We start from the raw sequence: 26441 nt of genomic DNA on the forward strand, positions 1-26441 counted from the left end.
GCTCCTAGGAGCCATGTAGGTTCCAATTAAGGAAAAAGCTTCTTCCTGAGTGACAAACCACTCCACACCAGAATGACCCAGAGCAATCACCAAGCGAGCCAGAGCTAGGCAGAGCGAGAATCCAGACCAGACGGCCTTCGTGGAGACCTGGGAAGGATCCAGTATCTCATAAGGATCTTTTACTCACAGCATCTCACTTGCTCTTCCTGATGACCCTCTCGGGTAGACAAAGCGATCTGCATTTGACAGATGACAAAATTGAGGCACGGAAGTTTCTAGAAGAAGCTGGAGCTATTCACCCAAGCGATATGAATTGATTGTGGCAAATTTTTTCAGGCTGACGTTGGGAGCTTACCTTACATGTTGCCAGCTTTTCCCATCTTTTTTTTTTAGCTTTTCCCATCTTTAAAGGATGTTTCGCCTCTGTGTTGGAGGCCAGGACTCCATCTCAGGCTAAATTGAAGGTCCCACAGGGGGATTCAGCTCCCCCTCCCCAGGACCTGGAGACTCCGAGGGCTGTAGGCTCTGACCAAAGTACGTGTGTGTGAGTGTGTGTTTGTGTGCACTCTGTGTGTATGTCTGGTGTGTGTGTGTGTAATCAGTCTCTACTCTGTGGGCACGCCAAGCACACATACATACATTGTGTCTCTGTGTGAGCCTGTCAGTCAGTGCTCAGAGGAAGAAGAATCGGGAAAAGGGGGTTTCTTCTTTCTGTGTGGTCTCTTCTGTTTCTTCCTCATTGCATGTTTTCCTCCCATCTCTCTTTTTCCTCTTCTTTCCCGGTGAGCTTAGGTGTTGCTGTGATTAAGTCCTCTGGCTCAGGATTTGTCACGCAGCTTTGTCCCTCTGTGGTTGAGACTCTAACCTCGGTTAGTCGCTCCCTAATCCGAAGTGCTTTTGCTGACAGTGGGCTGGGGTGGGACGGGGCGGACAGAATTTGGTACAGCCCGCTGTGTGCGGCACCTCATGGCTGAGTGGGACCAGAGGGCAGCACGTAATCACAGACAAAAGTTTGTTTTGGAGGTTAAGGTAGAGTTGGGTTGGAAGATGGTATTTGAGGAGCAGCCCAGGGGTCAGCCTGTCTGTCTCCTGCCCACAGCCTCAGGGGAGAAGAAGGAAGGCTGGTCGTGGGAATCCTACCTTGAGGAACAGAAGGCCGTCACTGCCCCCGTCAGCCTCTTCCAGGATGTGAGTCACATACTTTCCTCCTAGGAAGAGCTTGTCTTCCCAGTCCAGGGACTCACCACCAAACTCAGGCCTTCTGGTGTTTTCTGTGTCTGACATCCCTCAAAGGACTTGCAGAATAGAAGGTGGAAAGACTCGTTAGGGGCCCAGAGTAGAAAAGGGCTCACTGTAAGGGGCTTCCTCGGTGGGAAGAAACAGGGAAGTGGGACCCAGGCTCACCCATCACTGGGCCTGCAGACTTTTGAATTCTGGTGCTTTCTAATCAATTCTGATCTTTCCATGACTTGGGTAAGAGAGAGCCCTGCAATCCATTGTTCGAGGGACCTAGGAGCTAGTCGGTCCTGCTTTGGATCCCTGCACTAAAGATCTCCAAATAAGTTACCCCTTTGGTAGTACTGGGTGGGTGGAGCCCAAAGGCAGTTCCTTTGCCCCGAGCGCACTAAGCAAGGGTAAGGCTGGAGGGAAGCTGAGCCCTTTTCCATCTGTGCGTTGACAGTACCAGGTGGTCACTCATAACAAGAATGGCTTCAAACCGGGCATGAAGTTGGAAGGCATTGACCCTCAGCACCCAAGCATGTACTTCATCCTCACCGTGGCTGAGGTGAGCTGAGACTGGCACCCCCATCCTGGTGATGCCTCTCAGGATGGCTTGAAGGAGCCAGCCAGGGGCACGGAGGGCCCGAACTCAGATGAGGGGGGCACTGCACTGCCCTCAGAAAGGGGAGGGGAAGGCGCAGAAAGCTAAAAATAGGACAAAAGGCAGGCGAAGGGTCGGGGTGGTGATGTTACCGAGGAGGAGCGCTCCTGAGGGCGGGGATGGTGGCACGAGTCCAACAAGGTCCTTGTCCTCTTAGGAGCTCACCGTTGTGTGGGAATCAGCCAGATAAACGGCCACAGCCCACAGGGGTGATGACAGATGTGAGCAGGGGGGCACTGAGGGGACAGGAGCGGCTTCAGAGAGGAAGGGCCTCCATTGCTGAGTCTCGAGAGATGAGTTGTGAATGAATAGGATGTTCCAGGCACAAGAGGCAAAGCGAGCGGAAGCACTGAGGCATGGAATGCCACGTTCAAGGGCGCCGTGCTCAAGGAGCCGCCATCAGCTTGCTGAGGTCTGAGCAGTGAGAGAAGGTAGCAGAAGGAAAGGTCCCCGGGGGCCCTGAGCAGGCCTGAGCCTTGGTCACTGCCCTTGGGATTCTATCCAGGGTTCAGAGGGGCCAGAGAGTGCCTTAGAATCTACCTGTCTTGTGCCCAGAGCTCAGGGCTCGTGGGTACGTGAACCATCCTCACTGCAGGATGGGAGGGTGTGGGGCAAAGTGCAGGGTGCAGGGAAACCTGGGGGTGAGGAGGGGTGGAGTGGGGGACCTGCCAGAGCCCCTGAGACACCAGGCTGGGCCAGGAGAGGTGAGGGAAGGGGAGTGCAGCAACTGTTTCCCTCCCTCCCCGTCATGGGGCCAGGTATGTGGCTACCGCCTACGTCTGCACTTCGATGGGTATTCCGAGTGCCACGACTTCTGGATCAATGCCAGTTCCCCTGACATTCATCCCGCTGGCTGGTTCGAGAAGACGGGGCACAAGCTGCAGCCCCCCAAAGGTAAGGCCTAGCTGGGTTGGTCCCAGTGAGCAACAGTGAGCCTCCCAGACCTGCCCCCACCCCTTCCTGGTGGTAGCTCCTTCCCTGTTCCCATTGCACAGCCAGCCTCTCTGCGTCTCATCCTGCTACGCCTCGGCCCCAGGGCTTCTGCTTTGCCCTTTGCCCTTTGAGCGGACGTCCACCCCGGTTGTGTTCTGCTTCGGCAGGGGTTCCCTGGGCAGGTTCTCGAGGCTTGTGGGGTCCTCAGGCCTGCCTGATTCTGCTGCTTCAGTGTGGGGTGCGCACGCCATGGCCCAGCCTCTGTCTGCACGGTGCTCTGTTCTTCCCCCCCGAGGGGCCCAGGTTACAAGGAGGAGGAGTTCAGCTGGAGCCATTACCTGCGCAGCACAAGAACCCAGGCTGCCCCCAAGCACCTGTTTGTGAGCCAGAGCCACGTGAGTGCCCCTGAACGAGCGGACATGTGCTTACCAGGATAGAGTCACTGCAGCCGGCCAGGCTTTCTGACTCAGCAGACAAGCACTCATCTCCTGGTGCCCCCAGCTGGGCTCTGGTCCTCACCAGATGGGAGGGGCCCACTGGGCAGGCCCAGGGCCAGAGGAGGAAGCCGATTATGGGGTTCCCCCAGTTCCCTCCCTCCTCCCTACCGCTGAAATCCTCTCCTCCGCACATCCCCCTCCAAGCCTGGGCACTGAGGTGTCATTCTTCTTTTTGGCTTGGGTTTCTCTGCAGTTCTTGGTGTCAGGTCTAAGCCTGTATTGTGGGAGTGGCTTTTTCCTTCCTTTTGACCAACATTGAGGCTTTCCCATTTGGTTCCAACACTCACCCCTTGTCTTTCTCTCTGTTCAAGGCAGCCGGCAACTTTATCCCGCAGCTAAAATATCTCCTAATCCCAAGCAAAAGGTTTGAGAGATATATAGGGAACTCCCAGTACAACTGTTACCATCTGGAAAGCCCAGGGTCCCCATGGGCCAGGGGCTGTACCATGCTGTCCAGGAACGGGCAGGTACCCCCAGCCCCAGTCCAGCCCCAGAGATCATACTTTGAGGTTCCCATGTGACCGGTGGGCTTCTACCAGCTATTGTGACGGGGGATGCAGATTTTTAAATCAAACTGTTTAAGTCCTGTCCCCACCATTGACCAGCTTTGTGGTCCTGGGCAAGTCACTTAATTTATAAAATGGGGGTGATAATACCCATCTCCCTAGGGCTTTGGTAAAGATTGAGGGAGGTGATGGGTTTTGGAGTTCATGCCCGACACGTGGCAGGTGCCTCCCTGCCCTGCCCCCGCCGCTCCCTGCCTCACATGTCAACTCCTCTTTCTCTGCCACCCCTCTGTGGACCCACCTGCCTCGGCCCAAGCTGGGCCAGGCTTGTCTGGGGAGGGGAGGCTTGTGCTCAGCCTGGCAGGCTCTTTGGGTGAGTGTGTAGCCTCGTGATAGTCAGTCATCTTCTGCCACAGTGAGGCTTCCTCTGAGAGTCCCTTGGAGGCCAGAAATTCCTGAGTGGCTCAGGGCTGAGGTTGGTGATCCTGCCCTGGAGGGACCCTCTTTCTCAGCCTCTTTGTCCCGCCCTCCTCCCTGCCCACCCACCAGGCATGACCCCCAGGGAACCTACTCCTCTTCCTTTGCCGGTGGGTCCTGGGCCAGCACAAGCCAGCCTGGGCCTGGCCGTGGCAGCCCCTCTTCTTGCCCCCAGAGTCCCCCACCCCTGGGCTTCCAGGTGGGCATGAAGCTGGAGGCCGTGGACCGCATGAACCCATCCCTCATCTGTGTGGCCAGTGTGACCGACGTGGTGGACAGCCGCTTCCTGGTGCACTTTGACAACTGGGATGACACTTATGACTACTGGTAGTGGGAGGACCCAGACTTGGCCCTGGGGGGTGGGGACGGGGATGGGGAGGGGATGGCGGGGGCGGGAGGCTTCACATAGACCCAGCCCAGCCCTGACATATTGCTCGGGGGACAATTGACTGCCCTGTGGATTTGATCTACATCATTTATTAATTATGATGGCAATTAAATATTTCATCTAAAAGTACCAAGGTTAAGACGAGCAAACCCCTGTGACCCATGATTGTCCCTGAGATATTAAGGTGCTGTTAGAGTTTTTAGTTACTGTTGGAATTTTCTGACTTTCTCACCTCATTTGTCTCACTCTCACTCAGAAGTAACATGAGGGTGTGCCCTGTCGCCATGATCTCATAGGATAGCAGATTTAGGACCTCGAAGTTTCATCTGGGACAGTGAATAATTCTTTTTTTAATTTTTATTTTATTTATTTTTTTATACAGTAGGTTCTTATTAGTCATCCATTTTATACACATTAGTGTATACATGTCCATCCCAATCTCCCAATTCATCCCACCACCACCACCCCCGCCACTTTCCCCCCGTGGTGTCCATACATTTGTTCTCTACATCTGTCTCTCTCTTTCTGCCCTGCAAACAGGTTCATCTGTACCATTTTTCTAGGTTCCACATATATGCGTGGATACACGATATTTGTTTTTCTCTTTCTGACTTACTTCACTCTGTATGACAGTCTCTAGATCCATCCACGTCTCTACAGATGACCCAATTTTGTTCCTTTTTATGGCTGAGTAATATTCCATTGTATATATGTGCCACATCATCTTTATCCCTTCGTATGTTGATGGACATTTAGGTTGCTTCCATGACCTGGCTATTGTAAATAGTGCTGCAATGAACACTGGGGTGCATGTGTCTTTTTGAATTATGGTTTTCTCTGGGTATATGCCCAGTAGTGGGATTGCTGGGTCATATGGTAATTCTATTTTTAGTTTTCTAAGGACCCTCCATACTGTTCTCCATAGTGGCTGTATCAATTTACATTCCCACCAACAGTGCAAGAGGGTTCCCTTTTCTCCACACCCTCTCCAGCATTTGTTGTAGTAGATTTTCTGTTGATGCCCATTCTAACTGGTGTGAGGTGATACCTCATTGTAGTTTTGATTTGCATTTCTCTAATAATTAGTGATGTTGAGCAGCTTTTCATGTGCCTCTTGGCCATCTGTATGTCTTCTTTGGAGAAATGTCTGTTTAGGTCTTCTGCCCATTTTTGGATTGGGTTGTTTGTTTTTTTAATATTGAGCTGCATGAGCTGTTTATATATTTTGAGATTAATCCTTTGTCCATTGATTCATTTGCAAATATTTTCTCCCATTCTGAGGGGGTTTTTTTTTGTCTTGTTTGTAGTTTCCTTTGCTTTGCAAAAGTTTTTAAGTTTCATTAGGTCCCATTTGTTTATTTTTGTTTTTATTTCCATTACTCTAGGAGGTGGATCAAAAAAGATCTTGCTGTGATTTATGTCAAAGAGTGTTCTTCCTATGTTTTCCTCTAAGAGTTTTATAGTGTCTGGTCTTACATTTAGGTCTCTAATCCATTTGGAGTTTATTTTTGTGTATGGTGTTAGGGAGCATTCTGATTTCATTCTTTTACATGTAGCTGTCCAGTTTTCCCAGCACCACTTATTGAAGAGACTGTCTTTTCTCCATTGTATATCCTTGCCTCCTTTGTCATAGATTAGTTGACCATAGGTGCGTGGGTTTATCTCTGGGCTTTCTATCCTGTTCCGTTGATCTATATTTCTGTTTTTGTGCCAATACCATATTGTCTTGATTACTGTAGCTTTGTAGTATAGTCTGAAGTCAGGAAGTCTGATTCCTCCCGCTCCATTTTTTTCCCCTCAAGACTGCTTTGGCTATTCGGGGTCTTTTGTGTCTCCATACAAATTTTAAGATTTTTTGTTCTAGTTCTGTAAAAAATGCCACTGGTAATTTGATAGGGATTGCACTGAATCTGTAGATTGCTTTGGGTAGTAGAGTCATTTTCACAAGATTGATTCTTGGGACAGTGAATAATTCTTGCCTTTCAGGTGTGATCCCAGCAGCCCCTACATCCACCCGGTGGGTTGGTGCCAGAAGCAAGGAAAGCCCCTCACCCCTCCACAAGGTGACCCTGCAGCCTGAGCCAAGCTCCCCTCTCCCTGGTCCCCTACCAGTATCTCATTAGCTGGGTCTTTAGGGGGCAGGGGGAGGGGACAGATGTGGCCTGGAGCCTTAGCTTCTTTGCCTGGGAGTTGAGAACCCTCTGATCTTAGGAGAGGCCTGTCAAACCCTGACTCTGTTAAGGTTGAAGGGAAGAAAGTTAGTTGACCCCCCCCTCAGCAAGGGAGCAGGAGTCCAGAACAACGAAAGTGTATCCTTCCCTGTCGGGGTGTTACGCTGGCCCACACGCAGTAGGGGTTCAGATGGGACTGGGGCTGGAGCAACAGAGCCAAGGAGGGGGCTAGGGGCCAGGGTTCCCAGAAAGCCCTGTGAGCTGTGAGGTGGTGTGCTTGCTTCTGCCTGGCACCCCTCTGCCTCAGGAGCCCCCTGCAAGGAGCAGGCTGTGGTGATGCCAGGGGACTTCTCTGCACGGGCCTTTGTCCTTTCCATGCCCCTGGGCCTTCTTGGAGGGGAGAGCTCCCCCAGTACACCTGGGTGCCTAGACATTACGCTCATCCTCTCCTCCAGACTACCCAGACCCTGACAGCTTCTGTTGGGAGAAATATCTGGAAGAAACTGGGGCCTCTGCTGTGCCCGCCTGGGCCTTCAAGGTGGTGAGTCATCTCTCCCCGCCCCGAGCTGAGCTCGGGAAGGCGAGGAGCCCTCGGCCAGCCAGGATGGGGCCCTGGCCTACCCCCTTTGGCTGTGGTTTCCCCAGGCACAGCACCTGGGCTCCCCTCTTGGGGATTCAGCTCTGCTGAACTGGGCCTCAGCCTGAAGGCTGCTGTCCCCCCGCAGCGACCCCCGCACAGCTTCCTGGTCAACATGAAACTGGAGGCCGTGGACCGCAGGAACCCAGCCCTAATTCGTGTGGCCAGCGTGGAGGATGTTGAGGACCATCGGATAAAGGTGGCTCTGGGCTCCTTGGGCTGGCGGAGTGGACAGGCCAGTTGGGCAGGACTTCTGTAGGCTGGGTTGAGGTCAAGGGCATGGCATGAGCCAGACTTGAGGGAGGCTGTGCGTTGCAGGGAAGGGAGCTCTAAACCTGAGGCCGAAGATCTTGGGTCTCAGTCTGGCCTCATCTGTGACTTACTTTTGTGAGTCTGGACAAGTCACGTCCACTCTCTGAGCCTATAAAATGGGCCTAATAATCCTTGTCCTATCCAAGGATTGATGGGAGATACCACTAACTTAAAGGGTGAAACCCTTGGGAAGTGTGGTGGCCAAGACAGACTACTGTGGGGTGGGCCCCTTGGTTCTTCCAATCCAGGATCTTGCTTCTGACGGGCCCCAGGGATGGGGAGAGCCTCCTGGAGCCTGGAGGACCTCCTGGCTGAGCTGGGCTCCACAAGGAGCACCTGACCTCCAAGGGTCTTTCCTCCCCAGCTCCACTTTGATGGCTGGAGTCACGCCTATGACTTTTGGATCGATGCCGATCACCCTGACATCCACCCCGCGGGCTGGTGCTCCAAGACAGGGCATCCCCTGCAGCCTCCTCTCCGTGTGTACCCCTGGGGCCCTCTGACCCTCTCCTCCTGATGTCCGGCCCTGCCCCCGAGCTCTGGCACCCCTCCCCCTTCTATAGCATGCCCACAGTGAGCTCTGGGGTCCCTCATCCTCCCCACCTCAGGGGTCTTTGCTACACATAGCGGTGCCTCTGGCCTCCCCAGTTTGTGGGGTTTGGAGCCTGGAGGTGTGAAGGCCAAGCTCACTTGGGAGCATATGCTTAGGAGGTAGTTGTACCCCTGGGGAGTTCTCTCAGCGAATAGCAGAGCCACACCGAGCATGTGCTGTGTTTGCTAAGGCAGTGTGGCTCCCTAAATCGAATCCTGGTCCCCTCAGCAGGCAGGGGTTAGAGGTCACCCACATCTGTTTCACATGTGGTGTTGATTCTTCTTGATTGTTCTCTGCACATGGGCAGAGCCTAAAAAAGGTCACCAAAGTCTTGGGGGTAAAACTGAGAAACAAGAATAACATGAAAATCTGCCTGATGTGGCTTTCCGGGGCAGCTGTGCCCACACCGGCTCTAAGTTGCTCTCCCCAAGGGTTCTCCTCCTTTCAGAGAGTATGGCCTGCAGGTTTCCACAGAGTGTATGAGAGCCAAGCCCTCATTCCCCCAAGAGGGGCTGACATCCATATCCATCCAGGAAGTGGTGTCCCAGCCTGGTTCAGGGCCCCTTGCACCTGGGGAACTGGTTCCTAGTCAGGGAGCTGACCTTCCCTGCCCTGCATGACTCCTCTCCCAGCCCCGCCCCCACCGCCCTGTGCTGACCCTTTTCTTCCTGCCCCTCCAGGACCCAGAGAGCCCAGCTCAGCCTCCCCTGGGGGCTGTCCCCCTCTCAGCTGTCGAAGCCTGCCACAGACCAGGACCTCCAAGTACAGCTTTCACCACCGGTGAGTGAAGGGCTCCTGCTAAGAGACCCTCGGGCATTGTTGCTCAGAGAGGGTCTGTTTTATACCCACTATGGGTGGCCGACCAGGGCCCACCCAGCCGCTCTCCTAATGGGGCCAGGGTTGGGAAGAGCTAAGTGGGAACTATCAGATTCAGCCCATCTTAAGCCTTCTTCTTCTCCAGAAAGTGCCCCACTCCTGGTTGTGATGGCTCTGGCCACGTCACAGGCAAGTTCACAGCCCACCACTGCCTCTCGGGCTGCCCACTGGCCGAGAGGAACCAGAGCCGGCTGAAGGCAGAGCTGTCCGACACGGAGGCCTTGGCCCGTAAGAGGAACCTCTCGGGCTTCTCCCTAAGGAAGAAGCCTCGCCATCACAGCCGGTGCGGAGGGCAAGGGTGCAGGGCCTCGAGTCCTCCTGGGCCAGGCCAGGCCCTGATTCCCTGCCATGGACCTGGTCCCTCTCTCTCCAGGATTGGACGCCCTCCAAAGTATCAGAAGATCCCACAGGAAGATTTCCCGAGTGAGTCCTGGGCCATTTATTCCTGTGTCCTCCGCCGCATTCACAATGAGTACTTAGTAATTGGTGGGAGGAGTCACCAGGGGTGCCCAGAGCCGGAGAAGCTGGCAGGCAGGCCACCTCTGCATTCGAGATACTTGGGGATACAGAGCAGTGGCAAGACCACAGGGTAGGGCCTTGAGCGACCTCGGATTCCAGCCCCTTTTCATCCCTGGTTTTGCTGTGATTTTCCAGGAAAGGCGCAGAGCCTCTCTGGACTTCTGGTTCACTGTAAGGTGGGATGATGCCTCCAGCTCTGCTTTTCTCAATCTAGGCTTCCAGGGAGGGAGGCCATGGCTGTCACTTTCTAGCTGTGTGGGCTTGAGCAACTTAGTTAACGTCTCTGAGCTTCAGTTTCCTCATTTGAAAACATGAATAATATCTGCCTTTCTGGTGTCAATTACCTGAAATAACAGTGGCTACTTTGCTGTTTATTGAGCACCTACTATGGGCCCAGCACCATTTCAGATGCTTTACCTATACTGTTGCTGACTCTCACAAGTGGTCTGTAACATAGATGTCATTCTCTCCTGAGAGAAGAGGAGTGAGAGGTTGGTAGAGTGAGGTCATTTGCCCAAGGTCATTCGCCTCATAAGGGGCTGAGCTGGGCTTCAAACTCAGGTCTGACTTCTCCTGCTATCGCTGCTGGTACAACAGACGTAAATTATCTGACCCATACATCAGTTCACTTTTCCACCTCCTTTGTCTTAACTTGGCGGCAACAGCCAAGTACCACAGACTGGGTGGCTTCAACAGAAGTGTACTTTCTCACACTTCTGGAGGCTGGAGGCCCAAGCTCAAAGGATCAACAGGTTTGGTTTCTTCTGAGGCCTCTCTCCTTGGCGTACAGACAGCCACCTTCCTGCTTGTGTCCCACATGGTCTTTGCTCTATGCCTGTGTGTCCCCAGGGTCTCTCCATGTCTCCAAAATTCCTTTTCTTATAAGGATACCAGACAGATTGGATTAGGGTCCACCTTATCAGCCTCATTTTAACTTAATCACCTCTTTAAAGGCCCTTTCTCCAAATACAGTCGCATTCTGAGGTACTGGAGATTAGAGCTTTAACATATCAATTTTAAGGGGCATGGGACACAGCTCAAGCCCATGGCTCCAAGGGGAGGGACAAGGTGACCGAGCCCTCTACTGCATGATGAATTCATCTATATCTTCAGCCACCGGCATAGGTCCTGATACACAGCAGGGATGCTGGGGATCTTGTTTCAGTTGAGTTGAATGCGCATCATGTTTTTTGTTAGATAGATAATTTTTTTGGCCACGCCTGGGGGCACACGGGATCTTAGTTCCCCGACGAGGGATCGACCTGGGCCCCTTGCAGTGGAAGCACAGAGTCCTAACCACTGGACCACCAGGGAATTCCCTGAATGCACATCACTTTAAGGCAAGAAGAGACCTTGAGAAATCACCTGGATCAATGCACAATTTCTGGGCAGGACCCAGGCTATTCCAGTTCTTCAGGAACAGTCTCTGTAACCCGGGCAGTATTAGCACAGAGATTTAAAGCACAACCTCAAGGCAGACTGTCTTTTACATGCTGTGAGAGCTTGAGCAGAAGCCACCTCTCCGAGCCTCAGCTTCCTCATCTGTAAAATGCTAATAATAATAGTGCCAATCTTAAAAGGTGGTGAGAGGCTTAAATGAGGTGGTCCATGTGAAGTGCTCGATAACCTGCAGGAATCATTAGTCCTGATGTCTTGCCTGACTCCCTCTTGCTGCTATTCCATACTGTTTCCTCTTGGTAGAAACAGAAGGCAATTCCCGCAGCCTCAGGCCTGAGTGAGGCGGGTCTTGGCCTGCCTCCCGGCCCTCAGAGTGGGGACTTTCAGAGATGGGACTGCCGTGGGCACCTCTTCTATCCCATCCTGGTACACCTTGTTGGCTTCCATGTTCTGACTGCCAGAGGGCTCTTGCCTACTGTGTTCATTCCAGAATTATCCTGAGAACTCTTCCCACAGACTGAGGCTGTGGCCCAGGTTGGACCGGGAAGGACTCACCCAAGGCCTGAAGCACTTCAGGGACAGGGTGGGGGACAGAGCCCAGGCCTCTGACCTCTGGGCAGAGCTCCCCATTCCACCAGCTGGCTCTCCCAGAGGGGACACTTGTCACTCTGGATTTCATTCCGGAAGAATCTTCTCACGCATCTGTGGGTAGACCTCCTCCCTGTGGGTTTGCTGGGAAACAGCTCCCTGGGGGAGACTGCCTGGAGAGGACAGGCCTCAGCTGTGCTCACTCTGTTTGCAGGACCATTCACGCCCCATGAGTGTCAACTGTTGGAAGGAATGAGGAAACAGCAGTGATTTCCTTACCCAACCAGTTTATTTACAGATGGAGAAACTGAGGCCCATGTTAAATGACCTGCCCAGGACTAAAGAGCAAGTTAGTAAGGAACTAACCCCATTTCCTGATTCTGAGTCCAGTTTGTGTTTTCTATTATATTGCATTAACCCCACTGCCCCCCTCACCGTGGTTCCCCTGCCTTTCCGCAGTGCCTATCCAGCACACCGTTATTAACCTCCAATAATAATAGTGCTATAGACTGAACGTCTGTATCCCCCCCAAATTCATATGTTGAAACCTAATCCCCAGTATCATGGTATATGGGGTGGGGCATTTGGGAGATGATTAGGTCATGAGGATGGAGCCCTTGAGAATGGGATTAGTGCCCTTATAAGAGACCCCTTGCCCCTTCTGCCATGTGAAGACACAGTGAGAAGATGGCAGCCTGTGGCTCAGGAAGCAGACCTTCACCAGATATCGAATCTGTTGGTGCCTTGATCTGGGACTTCCAGCCTGTGGTACCGTGAGGAATACATTTCTGTTGCTTTTAAGCCAAAAAAAAAAAAAAAGAACAAGAGGAGCTGTTTCTGACCTGCAGCTAGATGTTTTGCAGTTAGATAAAATATCACGGGTGCCTGCAAAAGCTCCTGCCCTGTGCTCTGGGGAAGAAAGATAAGGAGCAGCACAGCTCCCAGATTCCTTGCCAGCGTACACGGAGCACCAGACACAGGGCTTCAGAGAGGGGCACCTGGTGGACAGGAGGCCAGACCTGAGGGCAGGTAAATGAAGCGCTGGTCGCAGTAGCTGTCACGGGAGGTCCGGGGTGCACCCCAAATGGGTTTGAGCTGATGAGCAGAGAGGCCGCAGGCGGGCTGAGTTACAGAAGAACAGTCAGTGGGGCTGGAAACGGGATCCCAGAGATTCTGAGGATGATTGTGAGGTGCAAGGAGTCAGGGTGAAAGGCTGACGTGAAGAGGAGGGATGCAAGGACAATGTGATGAGCAGGGTGGGCCTGCAAGAGGAGGGCAGTGGGGGGCCGCATTCACGAGAGTCTAGAGTTACCACCTGAACAGGATAGAGCCAGCTGTCTTGGATTCTGGGCAGAGGCAGGGCAAGCCCCATGGGACAGTGGCCATGTGGCCCATCCAAGGCAGGTAAGGTGGGTAGGGACCAGGTTTGCCAGAGCGGCCAGAAGTAGATGAAGTCCAAGCAGACAGCCACCAAGCCTGGCCAAAGAGGAAGCCAGGTAGAACAGGGTCACTCACCAAATCGAAGAGCCGCTTGGAGGCTGGAGTCGGGAGCCAGAGGTTCCAGGAACAGATCAGGAAGCAGAGGGACAGGCAGCATGCCGAGTGGGTCAGGGGTCACCCCAGATGTGCCTGAGTAGACCGGGGTCTGGTACGCAGAGAATAAAGTAGACCCAGCTGGGGACGTAGTGGGGAGGAGTGGAGCTTGAGACAGAGGCAGCAGGTAGCAGGTGCGTGTCAGGCTGGGCAGGCTGATCCTGATTCTCAAACAGGATCCCCCTGAGGCTGCAAGAATGGGGGCCCAAAAGGACTTAGGAAAAGGAGGACAAGCAGAATGGACTTTTTTTTTTTTTTTTTTTTTTTTTTTTGCGGTACGCGGGCCTCTCACTGTTGCGGCCTCTCCCGTTGCGGAGCACAGGCTCCGGATGCGCAGGCTCAGCGGCCATGGCTCACGGGCCCAGCCGCTCCGCGGCATGTGGGATCTTCCCAGACCGGGGCACGAACCCGTGTCCCCTGCATCGGCAGGCGGACTCTCAACCACTGCGCCACCAGGGAAGCCCCAGAATGGACTTTTGATATCTGGGCTGAGGTTGCTTGGATGTTGGGGGCCATTTTGATGCAAGGTATCTAGTGGTGTTTCTGGGATGCTACAGCAGATCCAGGAGAGAAGAGCATCCTCGAAGGGCCCAGGGTGATGCAGCCTCAGAAGGTTGGGGGTGGGGTCATCCTACACAGTCTGTAACGTGAGGAACCCACTTTACCCCAAGGGGCGAGCCCTGGATGAGTCAGGAGGTCCGGATCACCCTCTTGGCTCTGCAGGGCTATCCGAAAGGGGCCATGGTCCTGCCCACTCTGCCAGCCAGTCTCTCAGGTGGCCTGGGGATGAGCGGGCTTCAGAGACCAGGTTAGCCTTCGGCCTTGGCCGCCAGCCTCTGCTTCTGCCTCTGCCTCTGCCTTCCAGCACTGACCACTGACGTCATGCACCAGTCCCTCTTCATGTCGGCCCTGTCGGCCCACCCCGACCGGTCACTGTCAGCGTGCTGGGAGCAGCACCGCAAGCTCCTACCAGGAGTGGCGGGCATCTCGGCCTCGACAGTCGCCAAGTGGACCATCAATGAGGTGAGGACCCCTCCCTCTTCCTCCTCCTCTGCTTTGCCCTCACCGCACCCTGGCAGGAGGGCTCAGGAAAGGCCCCTGTCGGGCAGAGGCCCACACTGCTCCTGACTCAACCTCCTGCGGTCCACGGTCCCTCCCAGCTGCTCAGTGGGGGCCTTGGGGGGGACTGAGGGACTGTCTGATAGGCCCATCCTAGTGCATGGGGAGGAGGGCGTGCTGCTAGTCTAGCAGGAGAGACAGGCTCAGGCCCGGGCCTCGGGAGCAAGGGGCCCCACCTCGCTCACTCAGCAGCACAGAGATGCAAGATCCTCTTAGGCTGATAAGAAAAAGCAACACTGCCATAGCCCAGGAGGCACCAAGGCCGGGTAGGCCGGCCTCCTCCCTCCTCTCCCAAGCCCCGTCGCCTTGGCAACACATCTTCTTTGGTTTCCAAGGTCTTCGGCTTTGTTCAGACCCTGACAGGTTGTGAGGACCAAGCACGGCTCTTCAAAGATGAGGTAAGGTGCAAAGCCCAGGGTGGGGACAGAGGAGGGTCACCATCGTTGAGATAGCAGGATGCAGGAGCCCTCCCCAGCACTGCCCCCAGCTAGAGAGGGCCCTCTGTCGTCCCACCTAGGGGGACCAGTCATAGTGACCCACGTCTCTGGGAAAAATCTGGTACACACCATGGCCCAGCTTGGGAACCAAACCCTCTGTTCAGACCGTCCTCAGGAAGGGAAACCATCCTGGAAACAGGATTCCATTCACAACAGAAATTGTGCTCTCTGCTCGAACTTCTGTTTTCCAAACTTAGCTTCCTCAATGGCAGTCAATTAAAGTGTATTTTCACTGGCATAGCCATTGCCATTTACTGCAAGCATCCTAACACACACTTAAAATTAAGACCCGAAAGCTTACCAAAGTTGAGAAGCAGTGAACCGTAGGTGAAAGACCACTAGTTTTGTGGACAGGTGGATTTGAATCCTAGTTCTGCTGGTTGGAGCTCTTTTGAGTCTGCATCTTCTCATCCGTGAGATAGAGGTGGGGAGTTCCCTGGTGGTCTAGTGGTTAGGATTTGGTGCTTTCACTGTCATGGCCCAGAATCAATCCCTGATTGGAGAACTGAGATCCCATAAGCCATGCAGCATGGCCAAAAAAATAGAGATAAAATGGGTGTAATAATGACTGCCTTGCAGGGCCATGTGAGCGCTGGAAATGATGAGTGGATCACTATACCAGAATGTCTAGTGTAACTATATCATCAGCATCTATATTATTATCTACCAATGCTGTAGAGTAATATACAAATCACATCACTATAGCCACATGCCTGATACAGGGAGAGCTCAATCCATGGTGTTTCTGGCTTTCAATGTGTAGTTGTCCTCAAATAAAGAGCTTTATCATGACTCGCCTAATTCGTAGAGTTTGAAATAGGAAGGGACCTTTCAGTTTGTTTAGGTCTTCCTTCCAAAGAATACACATACCCCCCTTAACCCAAGAGAGTGTGGTTTCAGCTCCCCATAGATGCCACCTCCAGGTCAGGTGCCCAGGAGAAAGAAGTATATTCCTCTTTCCCTGAAAGAATCTCTTTATCCAGGCCCAACACAGCCAGTTTCTTCATTGCCCCTTGGGTGGTGGCGCTCCCAAACTCCTCCCCACTCTGGGTGCTTGCCTTCTGGGTTGATGATCTTCTTATCAGAATGTGTCGATGCCCCAAGTTTCAGACGCCGTCTGACCAACACAGAACACACTGGGCTGCTGCTCCCCTGTGTGTCTGATGCTTTTGTTTTTAAAAAGACTTTGTTTTTTTTTAGAGCAGTTTTAGGTTCAAGGAAAATTGAGAGGAAGGTACAGAGAGTTCCCACGTACCGCCTGCCCCCTGCACATGCACAACCTCCCCCATTGTCAGCATCCCCACCAGAGTGGGACCTTTGTTACAACCTATGAACTGACACCTAGATGCTTTGTTTTCTTAATGGAGGTAAAATATGCACGGAGTGAAATGCACACATCTTAAAAGTTCTACAAGTTTTGTGAACTGTGCACACCCCAAGCCCAACATGTCAATCAAGATATAAAACATTTCCATCACACCGGAAAGTTCTTTCCTGGCCCCTTTCGTCAGCTCTCATAGGCAACCACTGTTCTCATTTCTAGCGCCATAAATTAGTTTTACCTGTCCTTGAACTTCACATAAGTGGAATCATACAGCACGTACTCGTTTGCGTCTGTCTCTCTTCAGTGTAATGTTTTGCAGGTTCATGCGTGTTATGGTGTATACCAGCAATTAGCTCCTTTTTATTTCTGAGAAGTGCTCTGTTTTATGAAAATCCCACAGTTCTGTTAGTGGGCATTGGCATTGTTTTCTCCGTCTCCAGATTTGAACCCTATGTTTTTGTTGGCAAAACTTAAGTTTGCACTAGCTTTATTACAGCCACATCACACCAGTTTGGAGTTCATCAAAGTCCCCCAAGTGCCTTTTCTGTCAATTATCTATTATAGTCTAACCAAATTTTCCAGTGTGTTCCTTGTACCACTGGGGGTTTTTTTTTGGTTTGTTTTTAGCCTAATGTAAAACTTTACATTTATCCCTATTAAATGTTCTCTCGTTGGTTTCATAGTCTCATTGTTTTAAATCTTGATTCTGTCATCTCTGATATTCATAGGGCTTTCCAGCCTCACACAACTTGTACATTTGAAAGCTAAGCTTTCTGTGTCTTCCACCAAGTCTTCACCGCATGTGTTTAATGAGACAGAGCAGAAGCACGTGACACCCATTAGAGATCTTCCTGTAGGTGAGAGCAGGTCACAAATCAACGCTCTTTGAGTGCAGTGGTTTAGCCAGCTGTGGAATCACCCCAGAGTTTGATCCTTGGGCATCCTCCCCTTTTTAGGAAAAGGTCTATCTCTCCCAGGAACATCTGCTGTGTATCTCAGTTCAGCATGATCTGTGAAACAAAAAAGCAATGGCAAAAGCGGGGAAGGTGTGCTGGTGGCCCACGGGCATCACATAGAGTCTCAGGGTGGAGGAGGACCTTTGCAGGGTCTGAGGATTACCTTCTCCGGGATCTGGTCCATGTCATCCACGGTCCAGGGAGGACCGTGCTCCAAGGAATGGGCTTTCTCTGGCTGAACTGATGATTTCAGGGACATGAGTCAGGATTCTTTCCAGCCAGGACACAGACCGTTCATTAGAGGGATGCTTCATGAGTGAGAAATTAGAGCATATCGGATAGATGGTCTTAGGGGTAGTCTGTTCAGTCTGGTGGCTGGCACTGATGGGCCTAAGAAAAGTCTGCCCAGTCCTCCCTTTGTCACCTTTATTGTAGCTCTCATGTATTTGTTTAATTTACTCGGCAAATAATTATTGAAGTCTGCTGTGTGCCTGGCCCAGCGTCATGTGATGAGGACAAATTCCTTAGTCTTTCTGCCTCAGTTTCCTCACCTGTAAAATGGGGGTAATTAATACTGGTACTGCTTCAGAGGGGTGTTGTGAGAATTATTAAATCAGTTAATATACGAAAAGTGTTTAAGAACAGTGTTGGCCATATAAGAAACACCATAGAAGTGTTTTGTTTGCCATGATTCTTAAGGAGGGAGCATAGGAGGGATGATACCTTTTCAAAAAAGGGGTCCCAGTACCCAGAGGAGGGGATTCTTCAGGCCAAATGGTGGGACCAGGAGCCACATGGCCCTCCTGCCCAGAGGCTCCGCAGCCCAGCCAGGCCCACCCGCTAAGAGAAAAGGCCCTTGTGCTCACCATACCCCACCCCTAGCCCCATCTCCCGCCCTGGCTGTCTGCATCTCTTTCCCTCCTCCACAATGGGCTTCTCCCCTGCCTTTCCCTACCCATCTCCCTATCCCAGAGAATTAACGATTATTTGCTTCACCTTTTTTTTTTTTTTTTTTTTTTTTTTGCGGTACGCGGGCCTCTCACTGTTGTGGCCTCTCCCGTTGCGGAGCACAGGCTCCGGACGCGCAGGCTCAGCGGCCATGGCTCACGGGCCCAGCCGCTCCGCGGCATGTGGGATCTTCCCAGCCCGGGGCACGAACCCGTGTCCCCTGCATCGGCAGGCAGACTCTCAACCACTGTGCCACCAGGGAAGCCCTGCTTCACCTATTTTTAGATGAAGCAGGGTTTTTTTGTTTTTTTTTAAGAAAGGTTATTTTATTTATTTATTTAGGGCTGCATTGGGTCTTTGGTGCTGCACGCGGGCTTTCTCTAGTTGCGGCGAGCAGGGACTGCTCTTCGTTGCAGTGCGTGGGCTTCTCATCGCGGTGGCTTCTCTTGTTGTGGAGCACGGGCTCCAGGCTCACGGGCTTCAGTAGTCGTGGCTCGTGGGCTTAGTTGCTCCGCGGCACGTGGGATCCTCCCGGACCAGGGCTCGAAGCCATGTCCCCTGCATTGGCAGGCGGATTCTTAACCACTGCGCCACCAGGGAAGTCCCAGATGAAGTAGTTTTAAGCAGATAATGGCCATCATGACATTTCACCCCTGAGTACTTCAGCACGCATCTCTAAAAACTAAGGTCTTTCTCCGCATAACCACAACCTTGTTATCCCACTGAACAAGTGGACAGTAGCTCCTTTATATCACCTAATACCCAGCCTGTACTCAAATTTCTCTGCTCATGCCCAGAGTATCTTTTGCAGTTGGTGTTTTTGAGCCAGGACCCAAGCAAGGTCCGCACAGTTGGTTTGGGTTGTTATGTCTCTTAAATATCTTCTATTCTAGAATAGTTTCCTCTCCTTTTTTTTATTTGTGTGTGTGTGACATTGGAAACAGTCTTGGTGAATGTGAACTTCTAGATCTGTCTCACTGCTTCCTCGTGGTGTCGTTTGACTAAGTCCACTCTCCCCTGTGTTTCTTATAAACTGGATGTCAGGTGCAGAGGTTGGTTAGATTCAGATTTAATCTCTCTTTTTCTCTCTTCCTCTCTTCCTTCCCCGCTGCCCCTTCCTTCTCAGGAATAGCTCATAGGTAACATGGTAGCGCTCAGCCTGCAGCACGTGGGAATGCCCTCGGTGTCTGCTTATTTACTATTCGCAGTGCCAAGATTGACCCTTATGTGGGCACAGCAACAGCATATGTGGGCACAGCAACAGCAGGTATTTTGAAGCCACTGTCAGTGAGGACTCAGAGGACATTATGTAAACACATACTGAAATCCAGACCAGCCAGAAGAAAGAGACAGAGCTAGAGCACGTGTGCGTGCGTGTGTGTGTGTGTGTGTGTGTCTGTGTGTCTGTGTGTGGACGTGGGGAAACCAGTGGATATCTTTCTTTCCTTCTCTCTCCCCATTGCTGTCTTCCTTTTTTCCTTCCTCCCTCCCTTGTCCTTTCTCCTCCCTCTCCCCCTCCCTCCTGTTTCCCTTCCCCCCATCTGTCCTTTACTCCTATTTTCTTTCTCCCTCTCCACTCCCCACACACACCCCCTCCTTCCCCGTGACCCTCTCCACCTTCTCCGCTTTCCACCTCCCTCCCGCAACTCCTCAGATGATTGACGGCGAGGCCTTCCTTTTGCTGACACAGGCGGACATTGTGAAGATCATGAGTGTCAAGCTGGGCCCAGCCTTGAAGATCTATAACGCCATTCTCATGTTCAAAAACGCCGACGACACCTTAAAGTGACCGGCTCAGGGCTGGTCTCTTAATTTATCTCCCTCTGCAGCTGCTGCTTCCTTCCCGGCTCGAGTTCCTCACATCCCATCCGTGCCCCTGCCACCCTCTGTCCCTTATCAGGGGTGGTCCTTCTCTCCGGGGCTGCCTTGTACAAGGTCCAGGGAAGCAGAGGAGCCCTGGGGAGGATGGAGTCCTAGCCCCCGAGCCCTAGAGCTCATCTGCCACCGGGCACACCGGTGAGGGTGAGACTGGGCGGGGGGAGCGCCACTGATGGAGAAGTTTGAAGGTGCCCCACCCATGGCGGCCCCGCATCTCCAGTGACTTGTTTCATCACCAAAGGGTCTTTCTCTCAGCCGTTAAGAACAGTCTGGTAGAACAGGAGTCCTCCAATCTGAGGCCCTTTTCTCTTTGGCATCTCTCTGCGCTCTTGCTTCCTTTCCTCCTATCAGGAAGCGACCCTGCCGAAAATGTATTTATTCAAAAAGACACCCCCCCTCTGTCTGTCTGCTGGTTTTGCTGCCCACATTCTGCTGTCTGGTTTCCTGGGCGCGGCCCAGCCAGACCCCGCTGGCTCTTCCCCCTTAGACAGGTGAGCCCCAGAGATATGTCTTCATAGGATCCATTGGGAGGCTTTGACTGCCTTTCTCTCTTTTTTGCCTGGAAGTGGGGGATTCTGAGCCAGGATGCCTTCTTCAACACGCCCAATTCTGGACCACATGGTATTTTAGTGTCCCATGCCCTGTCCTGTTTCCAGTAGAGCGGGTGGTTAGAACCTGTTTAACTTCTGTAGCAGAGGTTAAGGTTCTACGATGTCCCCCTTACACCCCTTCTGTGTCAAGTGTGGAGAAGAGGCACCCTGGCTGGCTAGGTGGCTGAGGCCAGCCCTAGGGTACATCATATAACCTCGGGCCTTGGGCCAGCAGGGCAGTCCGGCAGGCATGGTGGCTTTCAAAGCTGGGTATAGCATCCTTCTTTGCAGCCATGGGTCTCAGCCAACGTGTTGCCTGGGGGGTGAGGGCCCTATGCCTGCCAGGCCTCCTGCCGTGGGCATGTAGCATGCTACCTGGCACATACGCCCCATGGCATCACAATCAACCTGTCCCTTAAATGTCTTGCTCTTGGGGAGTCTTACAAACACCCCTTGAAGTTGGGAGTTGCGAAGAAGGTGAATTCTATCTTCGATGTCTCCATGTCCCTTAAGCCTCTCTTACCACTCTCCATCTGTCTTGCACTGCCAGCCAGGTGCCTGCCAGGGCTCTGGGACTTTGACCTTTCTGTCCAGGAGGGGGCCTAGCCTCTGCTGAGCCACTGCCAAACCCGCCTCCCAGCCTACAGGGGCGGGGCAGAGGCCACGGCAAGAGCCAGCCCCACACATGGAGGTGCGGAGCCACCGCCAAGCTCCTGTGGAGCCAGGGGCCTTCCCCAGACCCCTCCTGTCCATCATGTGATGTGTACGTGCGGGTGCGTGTAGGGCACTCTTGGAAGTGTTTGACAGGGTGCAGGTGTGAGCCTTGGTGCTGGGAAAATGTCAAGGGCTATTATTGTTAAAATATGAAGCTTTATCTTTGGGAAACCCAAAGCTCTGTTGAGTTCCTGCCCCAGTCCAGGAGGGAACCTTCTCTCACAGAGGCAGCTTGGCCAGGGCAGCCATTCAACTCCCCCAGCTGAGCTGCCGCAGGGCCGCAGACGGTCCTCAGAGGCCCTACCTTCCTGGGAGGGCTCGGCCAGGCCCTGCCTCGGGCTGGGGGTTGGATTTACAGAGGCTTGGGGCCCCCTTGGCCAGGAGTAAGGTGGAGCAAGCTGAGCCTCTCTCTCTTGGTTGCTTGGGTGGCAGTAAATCCCACCAGCTCCGTGGCCTCGTCTGCTCCTTGTGAAACTGGGGAGAGATGCTCGTTGACTCTGGTGTGAGGAGAAGACAGCAAGTACACACAGCTGTGCTGTGGGGCCTCTCCGCTTCTAAGGAGTGCCGCTGGGACGGCTGTGCCATGTGGGTCTGTCCACCACCATCCTAATACTTGTCTACAGGAGAGACAGGATGGACCAAGGGCCTCGGAGAAAAGGGCCCCCAGGCCTCCGAACTTGGAGGCCTCAGCACTGTCTGCGCCAACATCAAACTCTGGAAAGAAACCAAATCATAAAAAAGGGGGAAAGAAATCTGCCTTCCGTCGACCCCGCTGCCGCTTCACCCCTATCCCTTCCCCAATGAGATCATTGCACCTTGACCTGGGCACGTGCGGTGAGGGGTGAGGGGAGGGAGTTGGCACCGCTGCCCTGTGCCCTCCGCCCTGCTCTCCAGCGGCAGGAACCACATACCCTTTGGCCCCGGCAGCCTCTCCCAGCCCTTGCCCAGCCCCGGCCTAGGGCAGTGAGACGCTTTCTGTTTAATTTATGAAGCAGAGAGAATGATCCCAGAGTTCAAAAATGAAGCCTGTTTGCACTTTCATTCACATGCACTTTGGTGGAGTTAATGTTTTTTGTACTTGCCTCACGAGAGAGAGAGAGAGAGAGAGAGAGTGCGCGTGTGTTCGTGTGTGCACGCATATGTGCGTGTTCTTTAAGAGAATCCTCTGGTTAAAGATAAAGTCACTCTTGACTCTTGAGAGAGAAAAAGTGACAAACAAAATGTGGTGTATTTTGTCAGTGTATTGAAACAACATAAATAAACCTGAAGAATGGGATGATTTGCTCTGAGTCTGCTTCTCTTTTCATGATCCAACATCCAGAAAACACAAGATGAATATTTTGCCATCACTGAAGAGAATAAAGCATTCTGTTTGCTGTTAGGGGTCCTAAAGAGCCTGATTTTTATTCTATTTTAAAGATAAAAAACAAAGGATAAAGATAAATGGGTATACTTGTCAACACTGAGAAATGTAAACAATGGAAACCCCCTGAAAACAGTGTGAAAATGGCCTGATCCTTGACAGTTTATAAATGGTCAAGGGCAGAAAATTCAATGAAGCCTCTGGTTTTTAAAATAACCTCAAATTTTGGGGTGTGGAAATGTCAAACTGAACAGTTAGAATTTGTTAAGGTTCCCAGAGATAGTATGAGCTGATGGGAAAGTGGCAGAAAAATTCAATCACATCAACGCCTTTCTGTCAGCATCCTTAATTCCTCTGCCCCACTGCTTTAGCCAGACTGCTTGGCTAGAATACCAGCCATGGAGCTGTCCAAGAGCCCATCTTCTCCACACCTTAACCAGGAACTTACCTTACCGAGTCGATTTGTGCCATGGTTACCTGATGATCTCTGGCTTCAGTGTCAACCCTTAGGGCTGCCCAGGAAGCAGCTGGAATTTGGAGGGCGGGTGGTGGATTAGGTTTGACTTCCCTTTTCATGCTCCTCAAACCTCCTACCCCATCACCTTCCTACTTGTCTCAATAGATGTCCTCACCATCTATGTCACAGAGAAAATGGGGGTCCTCAGAAGGAATACCCCACCTTCCAGCCACCTCATCTTCCAGTCCCCTCCTACCTACATCCATCCTTCCTTCTTTCCTGCTATCATAGCGGAATAATTGATCCTTCCATTTGTCCAAAGTTAATCGTCTACCAGCCATGGCTGCTATAAAAGGAAAAGAGGGGCTTCCCTGGTGGCGCAGTGGTTGAGAGTCCGCCTGCCGATGCAGGGGACGCGGGTTCGTGCGCCGGTCCGGGAAGAGGCTGGGCCCGTGAGACGGCTGCTGAGCCTGCGCGTCCGGAGCCTGTGCTCCGCAACGGGAGAGGCCGCAACAGTGAGAGGCCCGCAAAAAAAAAAAAAAAAAGGAAAAGAAACACTGAGTGATGAGTAGGGACTTTTGGAAATTTCAAATGTGATTGCAGAGATAATTCAATACAAGTGTTGAAAGATAAAGTTGATATTGCCGCAAAAGTGGAATAAAAAAAGAGATGAAAATGGGAAAGAATAAGAAAATTAGAGGACTAACTAGAAGTCCAATATACAACTAACAGGAATGCCATTAAGAGAGAACAGAGAAAACAAATTATATGAAACAAAAACAAACTTAAAAAAAAAAAAGGAAATTTCACAGAGAGACAAATTAAAAAATCACACTGAATGCCCAGCACAATGGATGTAAAAGGAATGATACCAAGCCTCATTACAGTGAGATGTCAGAATAATGAGAACAAAGAGAAGATCTAAAAGCTTCCAGCGGGAATAAGACAGGTCACATCGAAAGGAACATGAATTAGCACTGAACGTCTCAATAGCTATGCTGGAAGCAAGACAAAGGAGCAATGTCTTCACAATTCCAAAGGAAAATTATTTCTACCCTAGAATTCTGTACCCAGCCAAGCTATCGGTCAAATATGAAAGCAGAACATTTTCAAACGTACAAGGTTTCAAACTTTTACCTCCTATGCACCTTCCCTCAGGAAGCCACCGGAGGGTGTGTTCCATCAAAATGAGAGAGTATATAAAAAAGGAGGAAGATCCCAGGAATGCAAGGATATGTCTTTTCAACATAAGAAAACCAATCTATATAATAGGCCACCTTACTAGAATGAAGGGGGAAAACATATGATCATCTGAATTGATGCAGAAAAGGCATTTGACAAAAATCCAACACCTTTTCACAATAAAAACTGTCAGAAAACTAAGAATAGAAGGGAACCTCCTCAACATGACAAATGGAAAGAATTAATATTCGTGGGTAGGAAGACAATATTGTTAAGATGTCAATACTACCCAAAGTGATCTATAGGGTCGGTGCAAACCCTATCAAAATTCCAATGGCCTTTTTTGCAGGAATGTAACATCTGATTCTTATGTTTGTATGGAATTGCGAGGAGCTCCCAAAAGCCAAAACAATCTTGAAAAGGAACAAAGTTGGAGGACTCACACTTTGTGATTTCAAAACTGACGGCAAAGATAATGTAATCAACATGTATGATACTGACATAAAGGCAGACCTAACGGCCAATTGAATAGAACTGTGAGTCCAGAAATAAACCCATATATTTATGGCCAATTGATATTTTTAATAAATTTATTTATTTTATTTATTTTTATTTTTGGCTGTGTTGGGTCTTCGTTGCTGCATGTGGGCTTTCTCTAGTTGCAGCATGCAGGCTTTCTCTACTTGCAGCACACGGGGGCTACTCTTCGTTGCAGTGCGCGGGCTTCTCATTGCAGTGGCTTCTCTTGTTGCGGAGCATGGGCTCTAGGCATGCAGGCTCAGTAGTTGTGGCGCACGGGCTTAGTTCCTCCGCAGTATGTGGGATCTTCCCGGACCAGGGCTCAAACCAATGTCCCCTGCATCGGCAGGCGGATTCTTAACCACAGCGCCACCACAGAAGCCCCAGCCAATTGATTTTTGATGAGTGTCAGGTCCATTCAATAAGGATAAGAACAGGACAATAGGATTTCCACATGTGAAAAAAGTGAAGTTCGATGCCTACCTTACACTATATAAAAAATGAACTCAAAATGGATCGATGACCCAAATGTAAGAGCTAAAACCATAAAACCCTTAGAAGAAAACATAGAGGTAAATCTTTATGACCTTGGAATTGACAATGGATTCTAGATGTGACACGAAAAGTACAAGCAACAAAAGAAAAAAAAATAGATAAGTTGAACTTCATCAAAATTAAAAACTTTGGGGACTTACCTGGTGGCACAGTGGTTAAGAATCTGCCTGCCAATGCAGGAGACAGGTTCGAGCCCTGCTCCGGGAAGATCCCACATGCTGCGGAGCAACTAAGCCCGTGTGCCACAACTCCTGAGCCTGCGCTCTAGAGCCCACGAGCCACAACTCCTGAAGCCCGCGTGCCTATAGCCCGTGCTCTGCAACAAAAGAAACCACAATAAATAAATTTATTTTTAAAAATGAAAAACTTTTGTCTATCAAAGGACATTATCAAAAAAGTGAGAAGAAAACCTGCAGGGAGAGAATAGGTGCAAATTTTATATCTGACAATAGTTTAATATCCAGAATATATAAAGAATTCCTAAAACTAAACAACAAAAAGACAAGCGACCCAAATAAAAAGTGGCAGAGGACTTGACTAGACATTTCTCCAAAGAAGATACATTGACACAAATGGCTAATAAACACATGGGAAGATGATCAACACCGTTAGTCATTGGAAAAATGCAAATCAAAACCACAATGAGAGGGCTTCCCTGGTGGCGCAGTGGTTGAGAGTCCGCCTGCCGATGCAGGGGATGCGGGTTCGTGCCCCGGTCCGGGAAGATCCCACATGCCGCAGAGCGGCTGGGCCCGTGAGCCATGGCCGCTGAGCCTGCGCGTCCAGAGCCTGTGCTCCGCAATGGGAGAGGCCACGACAGTGAGAGGCCCACGTACAGCAGGAAAAAAGAAAAAGAAAAAAACCACAATGAGATACCATGTCACATTCACTAGGATGCCTTAATCGAAAAAAAAAAAAGAAAAATAATAATTGTTGGCAAGGATGTGGAGAAACTGCTGGTCAGAATGTA

General features: G+C 51.3%; 1 protein-coding gene across 2 annotated transcripts in view; it reads left to right on the forward strand.

Moving 5' to 3' along the window:
* L3MBTL1 (L3MBTL histone methyl-lysine binding protein 1) overlaps positions 1 to 20002 on the forward strand; it is a 29550-nt gene extending 9548 nt beyond the window's left edge. The window contains exons 5-19 of one of the 2 annotated variants that reach the window (XM_065891813.1): positions 1100 to 1188; positions 1682 to 1786; positions 2641 to 2776; positions 3119 to 3210; positions 4471 to 4622; positions 6670 to 6746; positions 7310 to 7395; positions 7580 to 7690; positions 8168 to 8282; positions 9076 to 9175; positions 9357 to 9554; positions 9645 to 9694; positions 14235 to 14392; positions 14824 to 14886; positions 19868 to 20002. In XM_065891813.1, coding sequence (XP_065747885.1) covers positions 1100 to 1188; positions 1682 to 1786; positions 2641 to 2776; positions 3119 to 3210; positions 4471 to 4622; positions 6670 to 6746; positions 7310 to 7395; positions 7580 to 7690; positions 8168 to 8282; positions 9076 to 9175; positions 9357 to 9554; positions 9645 to 9694; positions 14235 to 14392; positions 14824 to 14886; positions 19868 to 20002 — 1667 coding nt within the window. The remainder of the gene's footprint in view (positions 1 to 1099; positions 1189 to 1681; positions 1787 to 2640; positions 2777 to 3118; positions 3211 to 4470; positions 4623 to 6669; positions 6747 to 7309; positions 7396 to 7579; positions 7691 to 8167; positions 8283 to 9075; positions 9176 to 9356; positions 9555 to 9644; positions 9695 to 14234; positions 14393 to 14823; positions 14887 to 19867) is intronic. The other variant, XM_065891812.1, reaches the window with a different exon arrangement.
* The last annotated feature ends 6439 nt before the right edge of the window (positions 20003 to 26441 follow it).

This window comes from Phocoena phocoena, chromosome 15 (assembly GCF_963924675.1).
Source record: "Phocoena phocoena chromosome 15, mPhoPho1.1, whole genome shotgun sequence".
Lineage (NCBI taxonomy): Eukaryota > Metazoa > Chordata > Mammalia > Artiodactyla > Phocoenidae > Phocoena > Phocoena phocoena.